The 22640-nt window shown below is 42.3% G+C and overlaps 1 protein-coding gene across 5 annotated transcripts in view; it reads left to right on the top strand.

The window, feature by feature from the left end:
* The first annotated feature begins 5626 nt into the window (after positions 1 to 5626).
* Positions 5627 to 22640, top strand: part of LOC106057893 (uncharacterized) — a 144748-nt gene continuing 127734 nt past the window's right edge. For all 5 annotated transcript variants that reach the window (XR_008778342.1, XM_056031794.1, XM_056031795.1 and 2 more), the window contains exon 1: positions 5627 to 6513. Coding sequence is in view for 4 of the 5 variants with exons in the window: in XM_056031794.1 (XP_055887769.1) it covers positions 6031 to 6513 (483 nt within the window). In the remaining variant the exon portion in view is untranslated. The remainder of the gene's footprint in view (positions 6514 to 22640) is intronic.

The following is a 22640-nucleotide window of genomic DNA, read 5'->3' as shown; positions in this document are numbered from 1 at the left end:
TGAGAAATATATATATATATATATATATATATATAGTTCGTCCATCGTGGTTCGATGATGACCACTTTGTCATCCAGGGGGCTGGGGGCTTTGCACTGGGGTTTTATGCCTCCTCATGTGGCTGGTGAGACCTATGTGAGCCCGGAATGTTCGACTGCACACTGATAAATAAATACAGGGTGTCTATCGAGAACTGGAAAACGTAGCAAGCGGTCTACGAGACAAAACAGTTTGAGAACGACTGGACTATATATATATTCTCAATATGTAGGCCTACTTAAAAAATTACAATACAAGCGCAACCTTGATTACTTTGATTATTTAATAAGTATGTTTCACATTACTGCGAGATCTACATGTCCAGAAACTATATAACTTTTGTTGTTGTAATCTCTTATCACGTAGACCCTATGAAGGGTAACAGCTCACCACAAACACAGTATCACGTAGACCCTATCAAGGGTAACAGCTCACCACAAACACGGTATCACGGAGACCCTATCAAGGGTAACAGCTCACCACAAACACAGTATCACGTAGACCCTATGAAGGGTAACAGCTCACCACAAACACAGTATCACGTAGACCCTATGAAAGGTAACAGCTCACCACAAACACAGTATCACGTAGACCCTATGAAGGGTAACAGCTCACCACAAACACGGTATCACGTAGACCCTATGAAGGGTAACAGCTCACCACAAACACGGTATCACGTAGACCCTATGAAGGGTAACAGCTCACCACAAACACAGTATCACGTAGACCCTATCAAGGGTAACAGCTCACCACAAACACGGTATCACGTAGACCCTATGAAGGGTAACAGCTCACCACAAACACGGTATCACGTAGACCCTATGAAGGGTAACAGCTCACCACAAACACAGTATCACGTAGACCCTATGAAGGGTAACAGCTCACCACAAACACGGTATCACGGAGACCCTATCAAGGGTAACAGCTCACCACAAACACAGTATCACGTAGACCCTATGAAGGGTAACAGCTCACCACAAACACAGTATCACGTAGACCCTATGAAAGGTAACAGCTCACCACAAACACAGTATCACGTAGACCCTATGAAGGGTAACAGCTCACCACAAACACGGTATCACGTAGACCCTATGAAGGGTAACAGCTCACCACAAACACAGTATCACGGAGACTCTGTGAAGGGTAACAGCTCACCACAAACACGGTATCACGGAGACCCTATCAAGGGTAACAGCTCACCACAAACACGGTATCACGTAGACCCTATGAAGGGTAACAGCTCACCACAAACACGGTATCACGGAGACCCTATCAAGGGTAACAGCTCACCACAAACACGGTATCACGTAGACCCTATGAAGGGTAACAGCTCACCACAAACACGGTATCACGGAGACCCTATGAAGGGTAACAGCTCACCACAAACACGGTATCACGTAGACCCTATGAAGGGTAACAGCTCACCACAAACACAGTATCACGTAGACCCTATGAAGGGTAACAGCTCACCACAAACACAGTATGACGTAGACCCTATGAAGGGTAACAGCTCACCACAAACACGGTATCACGTAGACCCTATGAAGGGTAACAGCTCACCACAAACACGGTATCACGTAGACCCTATGAAAGGTAACAGCTCACCACAAACACGGTATCACGTAGACCCTATGAAGGGTAACAGCTCACCACAAACACAGTATCACGTAGACCCTATGAAAGGTAACAGCTCACCACAAACACGGTATCACGTAGACCCTATGAAGGGTAACAGCTCACCACAAACACAGTATCACGTAGACAGGTCAATGGATTAGACTAGTTTTACATTGTCAAGTCCGTTGAAGATCTTTTAGAAGATATAATGTAAGAGGTCGCGAAGCTCCGAGAATCCTTTTTAATCGAAAATATTTATAAAAATTTTGCAAGTTTTTTTTTTTTTTAATTCTCTGTGGTTCATTCTACCAGTGCCGGCCCACTGCCCCTCAGAAAAAAACAAAATTGTGAATCCCTCACCTACCTGAAACAAAGTCAGAATTGTTTCGTATCTGATCCCATCTGGAGCGGAGTCGTTACCTACATTCAAAGGCTGAGTTTGTTAGACGTATGCTAAGAGGATATGTCACATAGACGTATGCTAAGAGGATATGTCACTTAGACGTATGCTAAGACGATATGTCACTTAGACGTATGCTAAGAGGATATGTCACTTAGTCGTATGCTAAGAGGATATGTCACTTAGACGTATGCTAAGAGGATATGTCACATAGGCGTATGCTAAGAGGATATGTCACTTAGATGTATGCTAAGAGGATATGTCACTTAGACGTATGCTAAGAGGATATGTCATATAGACGTATGCTAAGTGACATGATATGTCACTTAGATGTATGTTAAGAGGATATGTCACATAGACGTATGCTAAGAGGATATGTCACTTAGACGTATGCTAAGAGGATATGTCACTTAGACGTAACCAAAGGGGGGGAGGGATCGGGGTTCAACACCCCCCCCTTTCCGAAATGAAATCTCTCCCCTATCCGAACGGGGCTAGAGGAATTCTGTGACTATTTTTTTTTTATTTTGTTTATTGCTGCTAATATTTTAATGTTAATCCATCACTTGCCCCAGCGCAGGGAAGGGCAGGGGTTTTGAGCTTACCCCCCCACACTCTTCTATTAAAAAAGAAATAAAGCAAACGGTCACCAAATTCCATGAACGTAGCCAAAGGGGTGAAATTAAAACGCCTTCCAGAGTTTTTTGAGGTCTAACCCCCCCCCCGCCCCACGCCCACACACACACTTCAACCTAAAAGTAAAGCAAATTACAGTCACCGAATTCTATGAGCGTAGCCAATGTGGGCGAGTTAGTTAAAAAAAACAACTCCAGGTGGTTTTAAATTTAATCACCCCTACAGAGAGTTTTGAGGTTAAAAAAACCCTGTTCAATATTAAACTAAAGCAATTAACTATAGGCACCAATTTTCTTGAGGTCCCCCCCTCCCCCTGCTTCCCACTAATGGAAAAGCAAAGCTACAGATACTAAATTTCATAAGCGTAGCCAAAAAAAAGTGTTTTGTGGTTACCCTCCAATAAAAAACTAAAGCGAAACTATAGCTACTAGTTTCTACCAGTTGCTGGGTTGGATTAATAAAGTGCAATGAACAACAGATTTGGGTTTTGAACTACATTTTTGTTAATGGAAGGGTAGCAGTGCGCTGTAGATACCTCTGAAGATGTTATTTTTTAAGTTTCAAATGCCGGAAAAATGCTTGGCGGACCCCCACTGCGGGAGCTCATAGCACTTCCCCAGACCCCCTAACTGGCAAAGGGTGGGGTGTCTACTGTCTTTCCACTAACTCCAGGAAGACTAAGGTAAAAAAAAAATAGTCCGAAAGAATGAAGAGTCGGAATGTACTAAAGATTAATTACGTACACATTAAACATATATATATGAGGGAGAAAAAAATCGACCCCCCCCCCCACCAAAAAAAAAAAATAAAAATAAAAATAAAAAGAACTATCCAATGTAACAGAAAGTCAAACTTGGAAGAAGTATTTGCAATCTAATGCGTGAATGAGGTTTGGAGTTTGGATCAAAGGAAGAGTCAGAGAACTAGAGAGAATAATGCTTTCCCAATGGATCATTATAGGCTGCAACCAATGAGCTCGTCTTTCTTATCATGAGCCTCACTGGGAAGCCAAGGAACAGGCTTGACTGCACTGGCTGAGCCTCGCTGGGAAAACAAGGAACAGGCTTGACTGCACTGGCTGAGCCTCGCTGGGAAAACAAGGAACAGGCTTGACTGCACTGGCTGAGCCTCGCTCGGAAAACAAGGAACAGGCTTGACTGCACTGGCTGAGCCTCGCTGGGAAAACAAGGAACAGGCTTGACTGCACTGGCTGAGCCTCGCTGGGAAAACAAGGAACAGGCTTGACTGCACTGGCTGAGCCTCGCTGGGAAAACAAGGAACAGGCTTGACTGCACTGGCTGAGCCGCGCTGTGAAGACAAGGAACATGCTTGACTGCACTGGCTGGAGCCTCGCTGGGAAGCCAAGGAACATGCTTGACTGCACTGGCTGGAGCCTCGCTGGGAAGCCAAGGAACATGCTTGACTGCACTGGCTGGAGCTCCAACAGCCCGGTCACAGTCCACCTCAAGAGACCGTTATATACTGGGCAACCACACGCTGATATGGTATTGGAAAGGAAAATGGAGAAGTTCCCCTCAGCCCGAGTGTCTTCAATGGGGCTTTAAGGAATTTACATCTGTTTGGATCCCTCCCAGACAGAACCATTGTGGAGAGGAGGTTACATAGACATAGAGGTGCAAGAGACCTGGTCTCAACTTTAAAGGCATTGAAACTGTGCTTGCTAACACTACAACATGTAACGGTGCTCCTTTTTCAACTTTACTGTTAGTTACTCTTTCGTCATAGTAAAAATGTGAATCCTTTGAACTTATCGTTATCTTAGTGAGCTCAAATCTCGTGCTGCGTGACAACACATTGTGTGCAACTTTTAGAAATATTACTTCATTAATGGTTGAATTAGTTTAAAACGTGTACCGTTAAGGCCAGGTGCTTCATTTATGAGACACGTGAGAATTAACAAATATTGTGTATTTTTCTTGTTACTGGGTAGGCCTATCACTGATATCCCTTTTGCATACGGCCGCCCCCTTGCTAAGGTAAGACATGATCATTCTTTTTATTTATATGTATCTATCAACAGCAACAACATCAAAAGATAATAGCAAGTTCAAAGTCTTAATACAAGAAGACGTCATAGAACAGAAAACTTGACATTGCAAAGAAAAGAATCGCTTTCTATTTTGTTGTGATATTTCTCATCTATATGATAGATCTACAAGAGCTAGAATTGTTTAAAAATTATAAAAATATAATATGAATGTTGAGTTGACTATATTATTTGAATATAAAGTAGGAATTAATTTGTAAAAATAAACCTCTTACTTCACATTAGCAAACAAATCAAACCAGGTATTTCAACTATTGTAAAGTAGACCTGACTAATTTTCTAATTTAGCTTATAGGTTGGTGAAAATACGCAGATTAGAAACGGTTTAATGATCAAAAAGTATCATATCTAATTAGAATTAATAATATTTACTCATCTCAAACTGACTCAAATTTTGTATCCTAGAACCTCCATCTCATTCTACTGTACCCGTCAGTTTTTTTTGTGTTCTTTTTTTAGTTTGTTTTATAATACGATTCTAATTAATTTCACTCTTCGTTTATCTTTCGGATCAACAAAAACAATTAGTGCTTATCAGGCCTAGGCTTATGCTCAATTAACTAGATAATATATTCATGTATCATAATTTTAAAATTGCAGACGCTCCTTCAAAAGAGAAAACTTCAATAAACAATGTTATAAACTTATTTTTTTATTCTATTGTTTGTTTTCAATCTGGATCTAATTAATGCCATCACATGATGGGGCACGCTCTAATTAAGATATCCACTGTGTACATCTAATAACTGTTGCGTCCAATGTAAACAGCCCTCGTTTGACCGCTCGATGAACGGAAGACGCGTTGTGCCTAAAAAAAAAATCTGGCTCCGCCGGCAGCGCTGCGAGAATTGCAGCAGACGCGAAGAGCTGTGTCACACGGCGCGAGGCGAGTATCTCCCGCTGACACTACACTATACACGGATTACGGATAAACGTGTGTGTATGTGTGTGTGTTTTCTTCTTCGTCTATTCTCGCTCTCTGTCTCAATGAGTGAGTGATACGCGCTTTTTCGTCGTTGGATTTTGGATACTTTTGATACTATCATTCTTCGGCAACAAATAGACCAATAGTTCTAGATATATATTTAGATCTCCTGATTAATTGTTAGATATTTAGATCAAGATTAGTTCTAGATCCTAGCTAGATCTATTTGATAGATCTTCTGTAGATCTCTTGGTGATTGCTTCCTACGTGTAAATTATCTAAATTCAGTGGATATTTGTTTTTGTTGTTTGTTCTCATGATTTCATAAGATCTAGAAACCGACTGATGGCCTCTGGGTCTAACAGCATTGTCGAAGACTGGCTCCGGTCAGTGGATTTAGTTCAATACACCCAGTCATTTCTGGATAACGGATACGACGATCTGGAAGTGTGCAAGCAGATAGGCGAAGATGACCTGGATGCTATCGGTGTGCCCAGAGATGAGCACCGCGAGAAGCTCCTGAGGGCCGTCAAGGTGCTGAGGGAGGAAGGCGGCACTGCAGTCTACTTCACTCTGGAAGAATGCGACACTTGCCAGAGTGGGGATGAGACTGAAGTCGGGGACCTCCACGACGACGACCCTTGCCTTTCCTCCGTCTGCGGCAACGGCGCCAGGCGCGGAAAATCATACGGCGCCGTGCGGCTGGATGCCTACGACATGGGCAAAACAACTTTGGTCACTTTCCCTAAAGTTCAGCTGAAGCTGATACTCAGAGACAAACTCGTGGAAGATAATATTGACCTTGCTGGACCACCTTTCACAACCTCGGTAAGTGTTTCTGCTTTGTTTTATATCTAGAATCTAGATCTATTCTAGATAGATCTAAATAAACTTTAGGACAGAAGAATCTAGAATGGATCTTGGTATAGTTCTTATTTCACCCATACTTTATATTATCTAGATCTCGCTGCTTATACAATTACATACAGAACTTTTATCAAAATTGTCATATGATAGTAGATGTAGACATTGTAGAATAAAGTTTAGACTAGTCTAGAATCTAGAGTCTAGATGCAGGCGTTGTAGAATAAAGTCTAGACTAGTCTAGAATCTAGAGTCTAGATGCAGGCGTTGTAGAATAAAGTCTAGACTAGTCTAGACCTGACACATCAAATAAAAAGGGGGGGTGGGGGCCTAGAAACCTAGATCTAGATTTCGGTTTTTGTTGGTGAATACCTAACACGGGATTTGTCTTCCATTCCATCAAAACCATTACAGATCTAGATCTAGGTTTCCTTTCAACTATGAACTTAGCAGCTCTAGTCAAAAGACACCTGTCCTAAATTTAGACCATATAACCTACACACGCACACACACAATAACACCTGTACCACATCAGTTATCTTTGTTCTAGTCACACACGGGCCTACATATATTGTATATATCTACCTCAGAAGGTTACCTGTGTCATCGGAAATTCCCACACCTTAGACTGCCATATTTACATGTGTGGTGTCAAGCACGCGAAGGATTCAATGTTATGGCTCGCCTTCACTTACTAAGTCATCTCATTCTGATAACCGAGGACCTTGGCGAGAGAATGAACAAGTTGCTTCATTTGTTTGCCCTCTGCAAAACTGGTCTTGAAAAATATAATTAGATTTAATTAGATCTAGTACGGTAGTAGATCAACACCACTTGAAATAAATATCTTTCGTTCATAGTTAATTGTTTCATGATCTGTTAGACATGGCAAATGAAAGGAAAATATTTTAGAATCTTTTTTTACCATTGTAAATACGACACCCCAAAAATGTATAATTATAGAACACAATATTGAAAGTTTTTAGGCCTTAGGAGAGACATTGTGGGTTCCTTAATTTAAATAACAAGCCTTGTTACAATGCTTGTTTCATGTTGCTCCTAGCACGACAATCAGCACTTTATATTGGGTTGTGATTTTTTTATGCTGTTAATTAGTTTGCTTTTTTTTTTTTCAACCCCCATTATAATGATTATAAGGTCAATGCAAATTTTTTTTTTCCATAAAACTTCACAATTATAAAAACTGTAGTTTTCTTTCACCAAAGTAAAAAAAAAAAATAAAAACAAGAGAATGGGCGGAGAAATATATCAGTGTCGTGTGTGTGTGCTGTGAGAGAACCAGTGTGTATGTGTAAGGGCAGGACAGTGCTACAGCCTTTCCATGGCATTGTCTAGCCTCGCTTTGAAACATGGCCTGTGCGTGTCTTCCACTCTGACCCTCCTCCCCAGTTTTCCGGTTTCTCCACCCCCGCCCCACACACTTTGTCGTTCTGCACCGTTATTGATCAACTTTCCCTTCATTAAACTCCCCGCTTGTGGCGACTGTACCCACGTCTTTCTCTCCCACTAGCCGCCCACCCCCCCTTGGCACACCCGTCATTGTTTGTTCCGATTGATGGCAAGTAAATTGGTAGCAGCAGTGGTGTTGCTATTTATATAACACATTGGTATTTCATTCATAATTGTTCTCCTTCCCCCCCCCCTTTTTTTTTTACCATGTTCAGTAATATTTTTAAAGGTTTTATTAAGTAATTAATGTTAACTATGAAAGGCCAAAAATTACATTATTAAACATTGATTTTTTTTAGTGTCTAGTGTTGATTATTGCCAGCATTAATGTTCAATCCGATTCCCTCAAATGTTTTCTAGCCTTGCTTGTGTTAGACTGGTATTTTATATTCAGATGTAAGCCCTCGCGTTGTCCTCGTCTACTTGTCACCCCTCCCCCCAAATTGCACTCGTTGATACCGTAGCAAAGCTTTATGTCTATCTTCTTTTCCTGAAATGGCGAACAAAGAGTGGGAAGTGGGAGTTTTATTGCTGTATGATTATCACGGTACGCAAACGTGATAGTTTTATTCTTTATCCTGTAACCCATTCACTGAGAACTGTGTCACTTTTGACAGCATGGCGCCAACTTATTTAATTGTTCAATCACTTTTTTTTGGGGGGGGGGGGATCGCATTAAGTTGTTCTTGCGCTGCATACCCCCCCCCCCCGCCCCCAAACACACACACATTCTCTTTGCAATTATCACATACCTATGTCAAGTTACATATGGATATTCGGCCCAGTGACTGACCTTGTTAATAGCTCCTGGGAAATGAGTGATGAAAGCAGACAATTTAATGGCCTCCAATGGGCCTATGCGTGATAGAAATAAACTAATTAAATGTTCACTTCTGCTGCTTTTATGTCTTCTTCGCGTTTCCGTTTTGAGATAGATCGCCCCGCCCATTTTCACGCTTCATTGGGTAACAACAAATGGAAGGATGTTTATTGATACATTGTAAACGTGAGGAATACCCTCCTCAGAGTTTCTTTTGTCAGTAAGGTTCTAGTCTTTTCCTTCCACGTTCATACAAAGGAATTTTTTCTCTCTGGCGTTAATACACTCCAAGAGGCTCGGTTAGATATTTATGCACGAGACAGCCTTGTTTCCAATGCCATGAATTATAGATAATGACATGTCATTGAAATAAAGTTTTCCATTCTCTCTTCCAAACGTTAACCCCCCTCCCCCCTCTTTCTCTATCTTTCTTTCTCACTTTTAAACACTATGAGCCTATGAGCCAAGCTTATCCTGGCAAAGAAGAACAAAAAGCCAGGTTATAACGACTGGTTCATCGGGCCAAAGACAACTGATTCACAAAGAAAAAAAAAGGGCCCATTACAAACTGGTTTTCACCAAATATTCACGGAATATTTATCATTGTTATCGAATGAATTTCTTTCAAAGTCAAAACATGGAGTTAAAAATACTTTGTTAGCTCTGAAATTGTCTCGTTCTTCTTACGGACTGGTGCAGTTTTTAAGTTAACCCTGGTAAAATAGGCGGGGTGTGGGATTAAGACGATTTATTGGTTGACCTGTTTCGACCACCACCCTCTTTCCTGTTTAGAATTTTACCATTCAATGCCACACGCCCATGTACCCTACAAATGATCCACATCTGTCATCCCGTGAAAGACCTCGCCAACTGGCGCCACAAATCAACTCCTCGGTCGACAGACGCGCGCTTTCAAAAACTGAGAAGCAGTTTGAAATTCTTCTTTACCCAGTCGCTAGGGCTTGAGTTTGTGTTAGATTTTTGGTCTGTTAAAACAGTTGTTTTTTTCCCCGGACGAATTTTTTTATATTTTCAAATCCTTAGAAGAAATACTTATCCAATAAAGCTGTATAGATTTTTTAAATGTTGTATTTGATACCATCTTAATTGTGGGCTAGTGGCCGAGGTGGTAAAGCGCATGGATTTCGAGCCAAGAGTTTCGAGTTCGAATCACGGTGCTGACTGAGATCTGGAACTTAGGGATTTTAGGACGACCTTGGGTCCAGTCAACTCTAATGGGTACCTGACATACTGTGGTGAAATAAAGGCTGTTGGTCGTTGTGCTGGCTACCTTACACCCTCGTTAACCGTCGGCCATTGAAAAAGATTTACATCACCACCCCACACCCTCCATAAATCGCAATGTTTGAAAAGAATACATATTGTGGTATCTAGTTTTTCCATTACTAACACCTATGTGTTCCATATGCATAGATTGTATAATATTGTGCCATGGTGATCAAAAGCCTATCTAGCAGAACGAGAGTCTCGGGTTTCAATCCCGGAGTAATTCACGCTTCATTGGGTAACAACAAAAAAAGAATGTTTATGGCTACATTACAATCGCCAGGTATTCCCTCCTAAGGGTTTCTTTGCAGGGCTTGTCTTGCTGTAGCGTCTGAGGAGACTTCCGGCACATTGACATGCAACTGAACGTCGAGCTCAGTAAAGAGTTAGCCACAGAAAAATAAACTTACTTATGGTTTTGTTCTTTTGGAATGGAACTCCATTTTACTGTTTAAAAATACATTTCTAGCTTATTATATAGTACGTCTATTGACACATAAAGGCATAATTCTCGCTCTTATGACGTTCCAGGAACTGTTCAAGGTGTCTTCTAACCTAGGCTCTCTGTAATATTTAATATCTATGAGCTATCGTTCAACCTTGTTCGCGTCCATAGAGCCACCACTTCATAATATATTGGTTTCTTTAAGCCAGTCTTACCATTCATGACCCCCTGCAGTGTCACGATTTCATTGCAACAATTTTTTTACCGTTGTTTCAAAATAAAAAGCAATACATTTAGACTATATATATACATGTATGTAAAATAAATAGCTTAGGATACGTATTTACGCACTCTGAAGTTCCTCGTATTTAGTCCTTTTACATTCGGTCTCGTTGTAAAGAGGGAGATTGAATAGTTTACTTTTATTTACGAGGTTTTTCTTATATGAGTTACATTTTAAACTCAACAATGGACACGCACACACATACACGAAGTCATTGAGATATTTGTAAGGCTGGAATGTCTCGTCTGATTACACAGGAAGCTGCCGTGGTCAAAGTTTTTATATATATATATTTGTTTCATGGCATTAAACTTCGTTTCAGCTTGAGATTATTATTGTTTTTTTTTTAAATATAAACGCAATTTTTGTTTTCTCTTGTGGAGAGCACTTCAAAGATTTCTATTTGCATGGCTCCGCTGTTCAATTAACAAATTAGGCTCACTGTGGCCTATCTTTACATGGGAATGTGCGTGTTTGTGCGCATTAATAAACTGATGGAAAGCCCTTGACATACAGGATAGATAAAAAGCATATTTAAACAAAAACTGGTTGCTTGATTTTTTATTGTATTATTATACTGTCCTATTTAAAAATAATTGAATTAGGCTTACCAAATAGATCCTACTCTTCCTCTGAACAAAGCAATGAAGATCTCTGTGTTTCACGAGTGATTTCAAAATAAAATTTGATGGAAACTACGTGTGCATCACTAGTGATCCTGATTTGTGCAGATTCCTTTATGTCAAATAAAATGGATTCTAACTGTATCGTGTAGAAATTTTTGTTTTTGTTCGTTCTATGTGAAAATCTACAATTTCTTCTATAAATGTCTATATCTTGAGTTGGGGACTATTCGTTTCCTGCACATTCTAATCGATCTCGGGAATCAATCTTGATGTTTACTTGTGTTTATTTTTAAATGAAATCTTTTTTTTTTTTGTTAAATCAATAAAATCATTAGTTTCATTAAGGTAATTAACTCTCTGTGTCCCTGGAGAGTAATTCGGGGATTTAGTTGTTATTTAAAGCCACGCTCTGTGTATTTGGCTTGCCAGAACAAGAGTTGGGGAATTAAAGAACTTATTTTTAATGCATGTATTTTTCTGAGTGTTATCAACTAATAAACATCATTATCTGAACAATCCTTGTATCTGTTCGATGTTTGGAACGGGCAGTGAAAGTTATAATTAAACAATAATTGACTAGTATATATCATCTCTATGTTCTGGTTCTGTGAAGTGCATACACAATAGGCCGGCCTCTAAATGACAAATGAAAGTGACCACATACACATGAGTCCAGTGGTAAAGGTTGCAAACATTCATATACAAATGAAGTGAAAGGTTTCGCATGGTCTATTCCAGATCACGTTCTAATCTGGAGCCCCCTCTTCCCGTTTTATCTACGTTGAACTCGTGGGACGGAGAAAGTGTTTGAGGGTGGTGGGGGTCACGAGTGAGTCATTGGTTCAAAAGGAAGAAAGGCAGCAGTGTGACTTATCAACGATCCTAATGTGCTGACACAATGGAGGGCTACAGTATGACCGTTATCTATTCCCCCCCCCTTCCATTATTTTTTTCCCTATGTTTCCAAAGTACAAAATGAGAATGCAAATTAAAATATAATTTGAATAGCTATCATTTTGAAAGACACGTTCTTATGAACGTTGACCTGTGGTTATTAGTTGGTCGGTTGAAGACTAAAAAAAGGATTTCTATCTACATTGTTTGAACTGGCTGCCCAATGATATGATTAATAATCTCAGAATAAACCTGAGACATTCCACTTTCACTCAGTGTCCCATTTACCTGTCTCTTGTCAGTGCGGCCATTTCACACCGCCCCTCTCTGTGTTGGCCCGTCCCCTTGCAGCTCCTGTAATGTCTGTTCACAAATAACAATTCCCCACAATTTCTTTTGTCGCCATCTTCTGTTTCTTTGTTTATCTAACTGGTGTGCGTTCTGCAGGCTGTGGCGGGGGACATGTACACATTCTGCCTTTGCTGTAGGTTATCCCAGCAATATCTTTATCTTTACATTCTAGATTTCTACAAATTGTTATTTAATTTTCAAGCCTATACAACTAAACATGTTGGGTAGAAATAAAAAAAAAAACTCAACACCTTCATTTGTCACAACCCATCTAAAACCCAACACCTTCATTTGTCACAACCCATCTAAAGCCCAACACCTTCATTTGTCACAACCCATCTAGCAATCTTAAAGAACACAACGAATTAAATGTATAGAGGAAGGTAATGGAAAAACTAGACCTAATGCATTTGTAATTAAAAGCAAATCATGAAACCAGACATTAGGAAAGGTTTGTTTCCCTTAGTTGTAAATGCACTCTAACCTTCGTGCTCATATCGAAGTGATAAACAATTGATATATATATATATATATATATATATATATATATATATATATATATATATATATATATACTTTACACGTTCTTTTGACATAATATTTACACATTTACAAATAGTCGTCAATTGTTTGGATTTCTTATGAATTTTAAAACAGTGGAGGACGTGAGCGTTGTCGCCATCACCACAGACTTGAATCTTCTGAGGTAGAAAACACATTAGCAGCAGATACTTCGTAGGCCAAAACTCGACATTGTGCTCCTCCTCGGCATTAGGCTCGTTTGATAACATCGCCCTGGGCACCACGAGACTAGTGCTTTTAGCTGCAAAGTAAACACACAATTTGATGCTGGTTCTAAACTTGTTGAACCTTTCCAGGGTAAAGGTTTTGGAGTGGGTAATTTGTGCGTCCAATCTTTGGACGTAGTAAAAGACAGTTTGAGAACTGTTGTTAAATCTGTGGCATTATCTCAAGATATTTTTTTGCTTGGGGTGAGGGGGAGAGTAAGATAAGGCAGTCTAACTTTTCTACTGAGAGAGGTTTTTTTTTTGTTATCTTATGACTACTCACTCGCCACTGGGGGGGGGGGGGTTCCCACTACTATTTATCTTGGTCAAGATAAACAGCTGACCGGTGACTAGTTAATGATGCACTCTGACATTCGCGGATTTTTTTGCTCACGATGTTTAACTATAATGTCAAGTGGTCATTCATTTGACCAACAATAGTTTTCGATTTTTAATGTAAAAAAATAATACAATTTAATGATCTACCCCTCTTTTTTTTTTACAAAGCTTATATCAATTCACAATGTCTGACTATTCGTCTAGTAAAAAGTTTGTAAATGTTATTTCTCCCACACCCATTCTTGGTAATTATTTTGTTTTAAATCAATATGGGAAAATAATCCTTCAGTAGTCACATATACTGCTAAATATGTAAGGTTTCGTTCCCTAAGATAATTGAACAAGTTATTTCTCCCACACACATTCTCGGATCAAGTTGAAACTTCAAACAATTACTTATTGTAGCTAACAAAATTGCAGAGTTCTATCTCTTAGATAAGCTTGGTTTTTATTTCAAAGGAATTGTGTTTATTTTACTTGTTTCCACGTCTCGCCCTCTCCATGTCCCCGTCCACTAGATCTACGTCTAGCTGTGCACTCTCAAAAAATCCACAACATATTGTAACTAAAATTCCGCTTCTTAATCCTAAAACTTAGCTTACTTCTGATAATCCTGGAGCTATTGGTTTAACTCAGTGTTTCCCAAACTTTTGACCTATGTGTACCTCTTTTGTATTTTTTTTAAAATGCTAAGCCCCCCTCGCCCCCACCCCACAACCCTTTAATTTATTACCACAACATAGTAACTGAGTATTTAAAAAAAAATAAATCAGCAGAGTTAATGAGGTGCAACGCGTACCCCCTCCAAAGTCTTCCCGTGCCCTTGGGGGGTACACGTACTCACTTTGGGAAACACTGGTCTATCAAACTCATAAATAAATTGATAATAAAAGCGCGGAAGAGGGAGATTCAGTTTTGTCTTTTTATTATTTTACCGCGTAAATTAACCACTGCAGTACACTAACTACTGCAGTCAACTAACTACTGCAGTCAACTAACTACTGCAGTCAACTAACTACTGCAGTCAACTAACTACTGCAGTCAACTAACTACTGCAGTCAACTAACTACTGCAGTTCACTAATTTTACTTTCAAAAAACTAGTTTTTAATTGTCTTTCCCATGCATTCCCTTATTAATCGGCACACCATAGTCTTATATGAACGCTACAGTTTATTGAATGTGATACGTGCGTTCCAGTAGCTAGTAAAGAAGTTTTACTTATCGTTAAATAAAATTTTATCCTTTTGCTCTCTCTCTCTCTCTCTCTAGTCTCTCTCTCTCTCTCTCTCTAGTCTCTCCCTCTAGTCTCTCCCTCTAGTCTCTCTCTTTCAATAGTGATTCATTTTCTACCTAGGCCGTCACTATAACGGAATTTCCCTATTGTATCATCAAGTACAAGCTGATTTAGTTAACGTTTAAATTCTGGTGTTGTCCAAAATACAGGATACTATGGTGAATCACTTTCCAATGTTACCCTTAAAAAAACAACTTTAAAACTGCACGAGAAGATTTCCCCGACAAACAGAGTATCAGCACAGACCGGAGACAGATGCAAGGTCAGGTGCTCATGTCTACCAGGGAAACTAACTTTCGCCGGTTTTATGGGGCAAAAATCGGCGATCAAGAACATGACAGCCCCTGCAACTATAATTCCAGTCGCTGTGTTAGGGAAGAATAAAAGTCTGTACATCAATGGTAGAATTGGATCTCGAAATTACCGTTTTCTTCTAGATACTGGTGCCTCACGTTCAGTCATTCGTCCAGACATTGTCAAAAAGAACGAAATCAAGAGAGTGAACTCTTACTCCTTGAAGACGGCCAGTGGAGAGATGATGCCTATACATGGACTGACAAATATAAACTTTGAGCTCGGGCATCAGTCATTTATACATGAATTTCTGATCGCTAACATTACGGATGACTGTATTATTGGGCTCGATTTTATGCAGAAATGTGAATTCTCTCTGAACATCGGAGGTGGTACTTTGAAATGTGGTGATGTTGAGATTCCCTTGCTCGGGGATGAAGATGAAGAGAATGGTCAAATAAGAAGAATCCTTTTAACAGAAGATACAAGTTTGCCAGCTCAGTCTGAAGCAATTATCTGGGGAAAGTTAGAGCATGGTCAAACTGCAACGATGACGGCGATAGTGGAAGGCATTGAAAATGACAACAGCGGAATGGCAGTAGGAAAAACATTGGTCCTTGTCGGAAAAGATCAAAAGGTGCCCGTCAGAATCATGAACCTCGGCCTACAGGAGAGACATCTAGAGAAAGACAGCCCCATCGCAATATGTAATACTCTTGACCTGATCAGAAACTGTAATAATGATATCACGATCGTTAATTCCACCAAACCTTTCAATCCACAAATTACCAAGCTCCTGACAGAAATGAAAGTGAATTTATCAGATGAGCAGTACAGCAAAGCGGAACAGTTGATCATTGAGTTTGAAGATATTCTGCCATCTGATGAAACAGACTGCGGACGGACAAACATGGTACAACATCGAATAGACACTGGAAACACCAGACCGATTCGACAGCCACCACGTCGCTTGCCGCTAGCAAAGCAACAAGAAGCTATGGACATGATAGAGGGCATGACGCAGCAAGGAATCATTGAGCCCTCAAATAGTCCTTGGTGTTCGCCTATTGTCTTAGTAAAGAAGAAGGATGGATCTATGCGATTTTGTGTAGATTACAGAGCTCTGAATGAAGTCACACATAAAGATAGTTATCCACTTCCTAGAATCGACGATACTTTGGACACGCTTGCAGGGTCCCAGGTATTTTCTACTCTCGACCTAAAGAGTGGGTATTGGCAAGTTGAAATGCATCCCAATGATAGAGAGAAAACCGCCTTCTCTGCTGGCAATGGCCTCTGGCAATTTACTGTGATGCCATTCGGTCTCTGCAACGCACCAGCCACCTTTGAACGATTGATGGAGAGGGTTTTACGAGGACTTCATTGGACTACATGCCTTGTTTACCTTGATGACATTATTGTCATTGGCAAAACGTTTGAAGAGCACCTTGCAAATCTGAAGGAAGTATTTCAACGGATAAGAAGTGCGGGAATGAGACTCAGCCCAAAGAAGTGTTCCTTATTCAGGAAAAACGTTAAGTACCTTGGTCACATTGTGTCAAATGACGGAGTCAGCACTGACCCTGACAAAGTTGAGGCAGTGAAACGATGGCCTACGCCAAGTAATATCCATGAGCTGAGAAGTTTCTTGGGACTCTGTACATACTACCGACGTTTCGTGCCAAATTTCTCAAACATCTGTAAGGTCCTTCATCAACTGACAGAGCAAAAGAGGCCATTTATTTGGACATCTGAATGTCAAGAAGCTTTCGAGAGGCTGAAAAACACACTATCCTCATCACCAGTATTGGCCTACCCCATTCCAGGGAAGACATTCATACTCGACACAGATGCAAGCAACACTGGAATAGGCGCAGTCTTGTCCCAAAAGGTGGATGAAACTGAACGAGTCATCGCATACTTCAGTCGAAGCCTATCGAGAGCTGAAAGGAACTACTGTGTGACGAGACGTGAATTGCTGGCTGCTGTGGATGCAATAAAACATTTCCACAAGTACCTATACGGGCAGAAATTTATCTTAAGGTCAGATCACGCAGCTCTGCAATGGTTGCTTTCGTTTAAGAGCCCTGAAGGTCAGGTGGCAAGGTGGATCGAACGTCTTCAAACCTATGAATTTGAAACTAAGCACCGAAAAGGGCAAATTCACCAAAATGCTGATGCACTGTCTCGACGACCCTGCAAAGCAGAATGTAAGCACTGCAAGAAGGCTGAAGAAAAGGAGGTAGCTGTCAATTGTCTTCGGCTCGGAGTAGATGTTTCCGGACCCTGGTGTGATAAAAAGATTCGAGAGGACCAAATGCAAGATGAAGATCTGGCTCCCATTCTTCTATGGAAAGAAGATGGACAACGGCCAGATTGGAAAGACATCTCTGAGAAGGGGGTAGCCACCAAGGCGTACTGGGCTCAGTGGGACTCGCTGACGTTGGTCAATGGTGTCATCAAAAGAGTTTGGGAATCTGCTGATGGAACATCCAATCGCCTTCAGCTGATGTTACCGAAGGTGAGAGTTGCTGAAGTACTGAAAGAGATGCATAATGGCGCTACCGGATCTCATCTTGGTGTCAATAAGACTCTGGAAAAGGTTCGTCAGCGGTTCTACTGGTTCAGATATAGAGAGGATGTAGAGGAATGGTGTCGAAGGTGCGACATATGTGCGGCAGCAAAAGGCCCTCGACGCAAAACTAGGGGTCTTTTGCAACAGTATAATGTTGGTGTTCCATTCGAGAGGATCGCAATAGATGTAGCAGGCCCATTTCCTGAAACCAAGAAAGGAAACAAATACATCTTGGTAGTCATGGACTATTTCAGCTAATGGCCAGAAGCTTATGCCATACCAAATCAAGAAGCTATCACAGTGGCCGAAACACTCGTGGATAACTGGATCAGTCGCTTTGGTGTACCTAATGAGTTGCACTCTGACCAGGGCAGGAACTTCGAGTCCAAAGTTTTCCAGGAGATGTGCAAGACACTTGGCATCGAAAAGACTCACACGACAGCTCTCCACCCGCAATCTGATGGGATGGTGGAGCGATTCAACAGAACCCTAGAACAACATCTGTCTAAGGTTACTGATGACCGACAAGACGACTGGGACACCCATATCCCCATGTTCCTCATGTCATACAGAGGATCCGTTCATAGCACCACAGGATATACCCCAGCGAAGATGTTATTTGGTCGTGAGCTTCGTCTACCATGTGACCTGTTATTTGGGATTCCGAGAGATACGCCAGTGTCTTCAACTGAATATGTCACCAATCTCCGAAGACGATTGGAGAATGCTCATGTATTGGCCCGCAGAAACATCAAGACCAACAGTGACCTGATGAAAACGAGGTATGACAAACGGGCCAATACGTCGGGGTTCCATGAGAATGATCTAGTGTGGCTCTATAACCCACAGAGAAGAAAAGGCAGATCCCCGAAACTCCAAAGAGACTGGGAAGGTCCATACCGTGTCGTAAAAAGAATAAACGACGTGGTCTACCGGATACAGAAAAGTCCACGGTCCAAGCTGAAGGTTGTCCACGTTGACCGACTCCATCAGTACCGTGGTGAAATAGAATCTGTTCGGGACGAACAGATCTAAGAAGGGGGCAGTGTTACGAATGAACAGTGACAGGTAGAGGTCACTATGTGTGACCCCGGCGAGATGACACAGCACCGAGTGTTATCTGGAATCTATGCATGTAAACAAAGTCAGGATGGGACGTGCCTCACGTGTTGTTCCAGAGGACGAACAGATTTACGAAGGGGGGCATTGTGACAAATGAACAGTGACAGTTAGAGGTCACTACGTTTGACCTCGGCGAGATGACACTGCAGCAGGCATCTGTGGTGGAATAAGTCCGCCGATCGGTTCGTTTGCACTTCCCGATGGGGACGATGGCCTGCGACTCCTAGGGGTAAAGTCTTAGAGCCACAACGTGGTAAATATTTGGTTGATGTTATATAGGCACATAGACAGGCACAAGCAAAACGCAAAGCTTATTGATTTTGTGGAAGAACAAGTATTTAATAAAGATAAATTAAGAAGAAATACAATCAGTGAGTGGGGGGGGGATGTACAGGAAGATTTAGGATTTTATGATAACGTTTAAGATAATATCATCACTGGGATGTTGCTCATAAAGATTCGTGTATGGTTTGCTTATTCGGCTGTCTCTCACTTATCTGTTATGCAAGGTTCTCCTTCGGGGTTGGATAAGTTGAAGTTCCGTTGTGTTGTAGCCAGTTGCTGGTGCCCTGCAGGTAGGCGGGCACTAGTGTGATGAATATGAGGATGCCACGCGGTGGGCTTACTCCTGTGGTAGTTGCAGACCGGTCCTGGGACGTCAGCCTGGAATGCCTTCGGCTCGGTTCGAGGGTGATGAGTGACTCACCCTCAACGGGAATGTGTGGAGAGCTGCTGAGGTCTACCTTCAGGCAACAAAACACGCCAGCCCTGCTGTAGGAGGCCGCTTTGCCTTACACAAGTTCCCAAATGAATCGTTGACTTGAGAGTCTTCTGACTTCTCAGTGATTCTGATCTAGAATGGCATTAACCTGAAACTTTCGTCTCCGGCTTTTATAGGTTCCCGAACGGTATGTTAAGAGTAGTGATGATCCAATGGCCAGCGAGTCTTTTGAGTTTAGAATTGTTAAATTGGACCAATCTTTTCATTTGGGGCTCATTCACCTGACTTCTTTAACCCGCGACCCGGGGGGGGGGGGACGAAGGAGGATGAAAGTGGAACCATACCATAATTATCAGGCTGGACCATCGCTCGACGGTACAGCGGACGGAAACGATTTGAATAGCCCTGGGCGTTAGGAGTGTCGACTCAAAGGGATGTACGTGGACACCAAATTTTAATGTCCCTGGACTTTACGGTTGCGTGCTTTTGTTTCGGCGTTTGGGGCGTAACTTTCAATTTTAATGTTCCTGAACTGAACGGCTGCGTACGTTTGTTTCGGCGTCTGGGTGTAACTTGGGATGTGTGTTTATGGCCTATAATTTGGGGGTTGGATCTAATCTTGGTGTAATAGATTGTTTGTGTTCTACCCTGGTCAGTTTAGTGAAAAAGGGGCTATACAACGCTAACTAGTGGTTAAGAGGTGGTGGGGGGGGGTTAGTTCCGCACTGGTCAGTTCTGTATTGAGAAGGGACGCGTTTCGTCACACACCCCTCCGCCAAAGATAATGCATTGTAAAGGCATTATTAATTTCGAAATTCTGAACTGACCTGTGAGAGGTTGCCTAGATGATAGAGGGACAAGCGGGGCCCCTACGTAGGAGCGTGCATTCACTGATCACGTCATCAGGTCCAGCGTGAGCTTGGATGATATGGTGGATATCAAACTCCACTACAGGATCTAGGGTTGATTTATTGGCAAACACGATTGTGCACCAATCAAGGAAGGCGGGAATTACTTCCTCTTGGTGACTGCCATTACGGGCAGGAGAGTGGCTAAACAGTAGTAGCCGGGACTGGGCATTCGGTTTGTTTTCATTGTGTTGAAGCTGCGGAAGGCCCTTCGAGAACTTAGGCGTGGTGAGAAATACCTTACGCCTGCTGCAAAAGTGTGGCCACCTTACTCTAGCGGACAGATAGCCTAGCAAGAATACAATGAGCATGAGTGTTACCACCAGTGCTAGTCTGGGAAGCACATGGAGAGTTGAACCATCGTCTGAGGGTCCATGTGATGCTCTAGGGTTTGAGCCATAGTGATGTGCAAGAAACATCCACAAGACTACTACACATAGAAACTTTAGACAGATTTTGCAGTCTTCTCGTTTATTAGCCGAGCTAACTTGCAAGTTGGATAGTCGGCTGGGTGGCGGGTCGCTTTCACTTAGAATGACCTCAGCGTAGTTAGAGGGTAGCTCATCTATGTGGCATAAGGGCGGATGCGGTTTTAGGCCCTCGGCGTTGAGGAGGGGTGCAGAAATGTGTAAAGTGGGGAACAGAGATGCCTTACCAGGCGGCTGGAGGGGGAGACATTGTCTTGTCCCGTAACAGTTTGTACAGGCGCTTCTCGTGATGAGTGGCCTGGGGTGGGTTTCGGTGGACCGTGAGTTAAAGGCGGCACCAAGGGGTTTGGTACCTCGCACTATATCAGGTGCAATCATGGTGGCGCTGGATGCGACGTCCATTACGCTGTCGATGCCAGTGTCCTGCAGAAGGACGATGGCGGCAGTGCCAGTGCCCTGTGCATTGATGGGTGCGCTGGCAGAATGGGTGCTTCGCTCGACGGCGAGAGCGTTGAGATTGGCGGCCTGCATGACAACATTCGTGCCGCTAGAGTCAGCGTTCTTCGTGATAGAACTGCTGATGGGATTCTCGGCCTTTACTCCTCGGCTCTGTTTAGAGTTCTGGGAGTTGGGTTGGCCAGTTTGCCGGGTTTGAGGGCCGAAGCGCTGGGATCGGGCCGCGTGACTTCGTGCGCCTCCCTCCCCGCCCGAATGGTGCTGTTGGAGGCCCGGTTTGCGAGCTATTGGGCGCCTATGGATTTTCGACTTATCCCTTTTCACGGGAACGAAAATCTTTGCAGACGATAGATAGCTTCGTGGGGATTCCTTGTATCCTCTGCGGAGAGAGTTAAGGGTTTCCCTTGCGCCATCCTGGGGAGCCTGGGCTCCAGTAGTCACAGGGAATGCGCTGATGTGGTCCGTTTCAAGGACCGAGGGGTTAGTCGTATTGGGGTTCACCGGAGTGACCCCTGGGGTAGTGAAACTTGGACCTGTAGGAGTTCCCAAGAACACGTATTTATCACCAAGCGTTAGGTCAAAGCATGGATTGTCCATGACGGCCGCCTCTATCCTACCGTTGACATATCTAGATCTCACCTTTATTCGGGCGATCGGAAGGGTGAATGGGGGAGAGTTCAAGTCTGCGCCTTGTATGGTGACCCATTTGTTGCTGATATAGCGGGGCTTTACCAATGATTTCCTGACGGTTGCCGAAAAGGAGCAACCGGAATCGTATAGGCAATTAGAGGATATTCCGTTCACTAATACCTTTTCGACTGTAGGGGGATGGTTACTCGATGATGAGTCTAGGACGGGAGTTGCTTGCGTTATCATCATCAGTGGTTGGGCTGAGTAAGGGCGACTTCTATTATGACACTCGCTGGAGTCATGGGTAGGAGAGTTATGGAAGCTACACCACTTCTTTTGCTGCCTAGGCGGGTTGGGA

The sequence above is a fragment of the Biomphalaria glabrata genome, chromosome 6 (assembly GCF_947242115.1).
Source record: "Biomphalaria glabrata chromosome 6, xgBioGlab47.1, whole genome shotgun sequence".
In the NCBI taxonomy this organism is placed as follows: Eukaryota; Metazoa; Mollusca; class Gastropoda; family Planorbidae; genus Biomphalaria; species Biomphalaria glabrata.
Note: the sequence above shows the minus strand (reverse complement) of the source record. Positions and strands in the feature narration are given on the sequence as shown.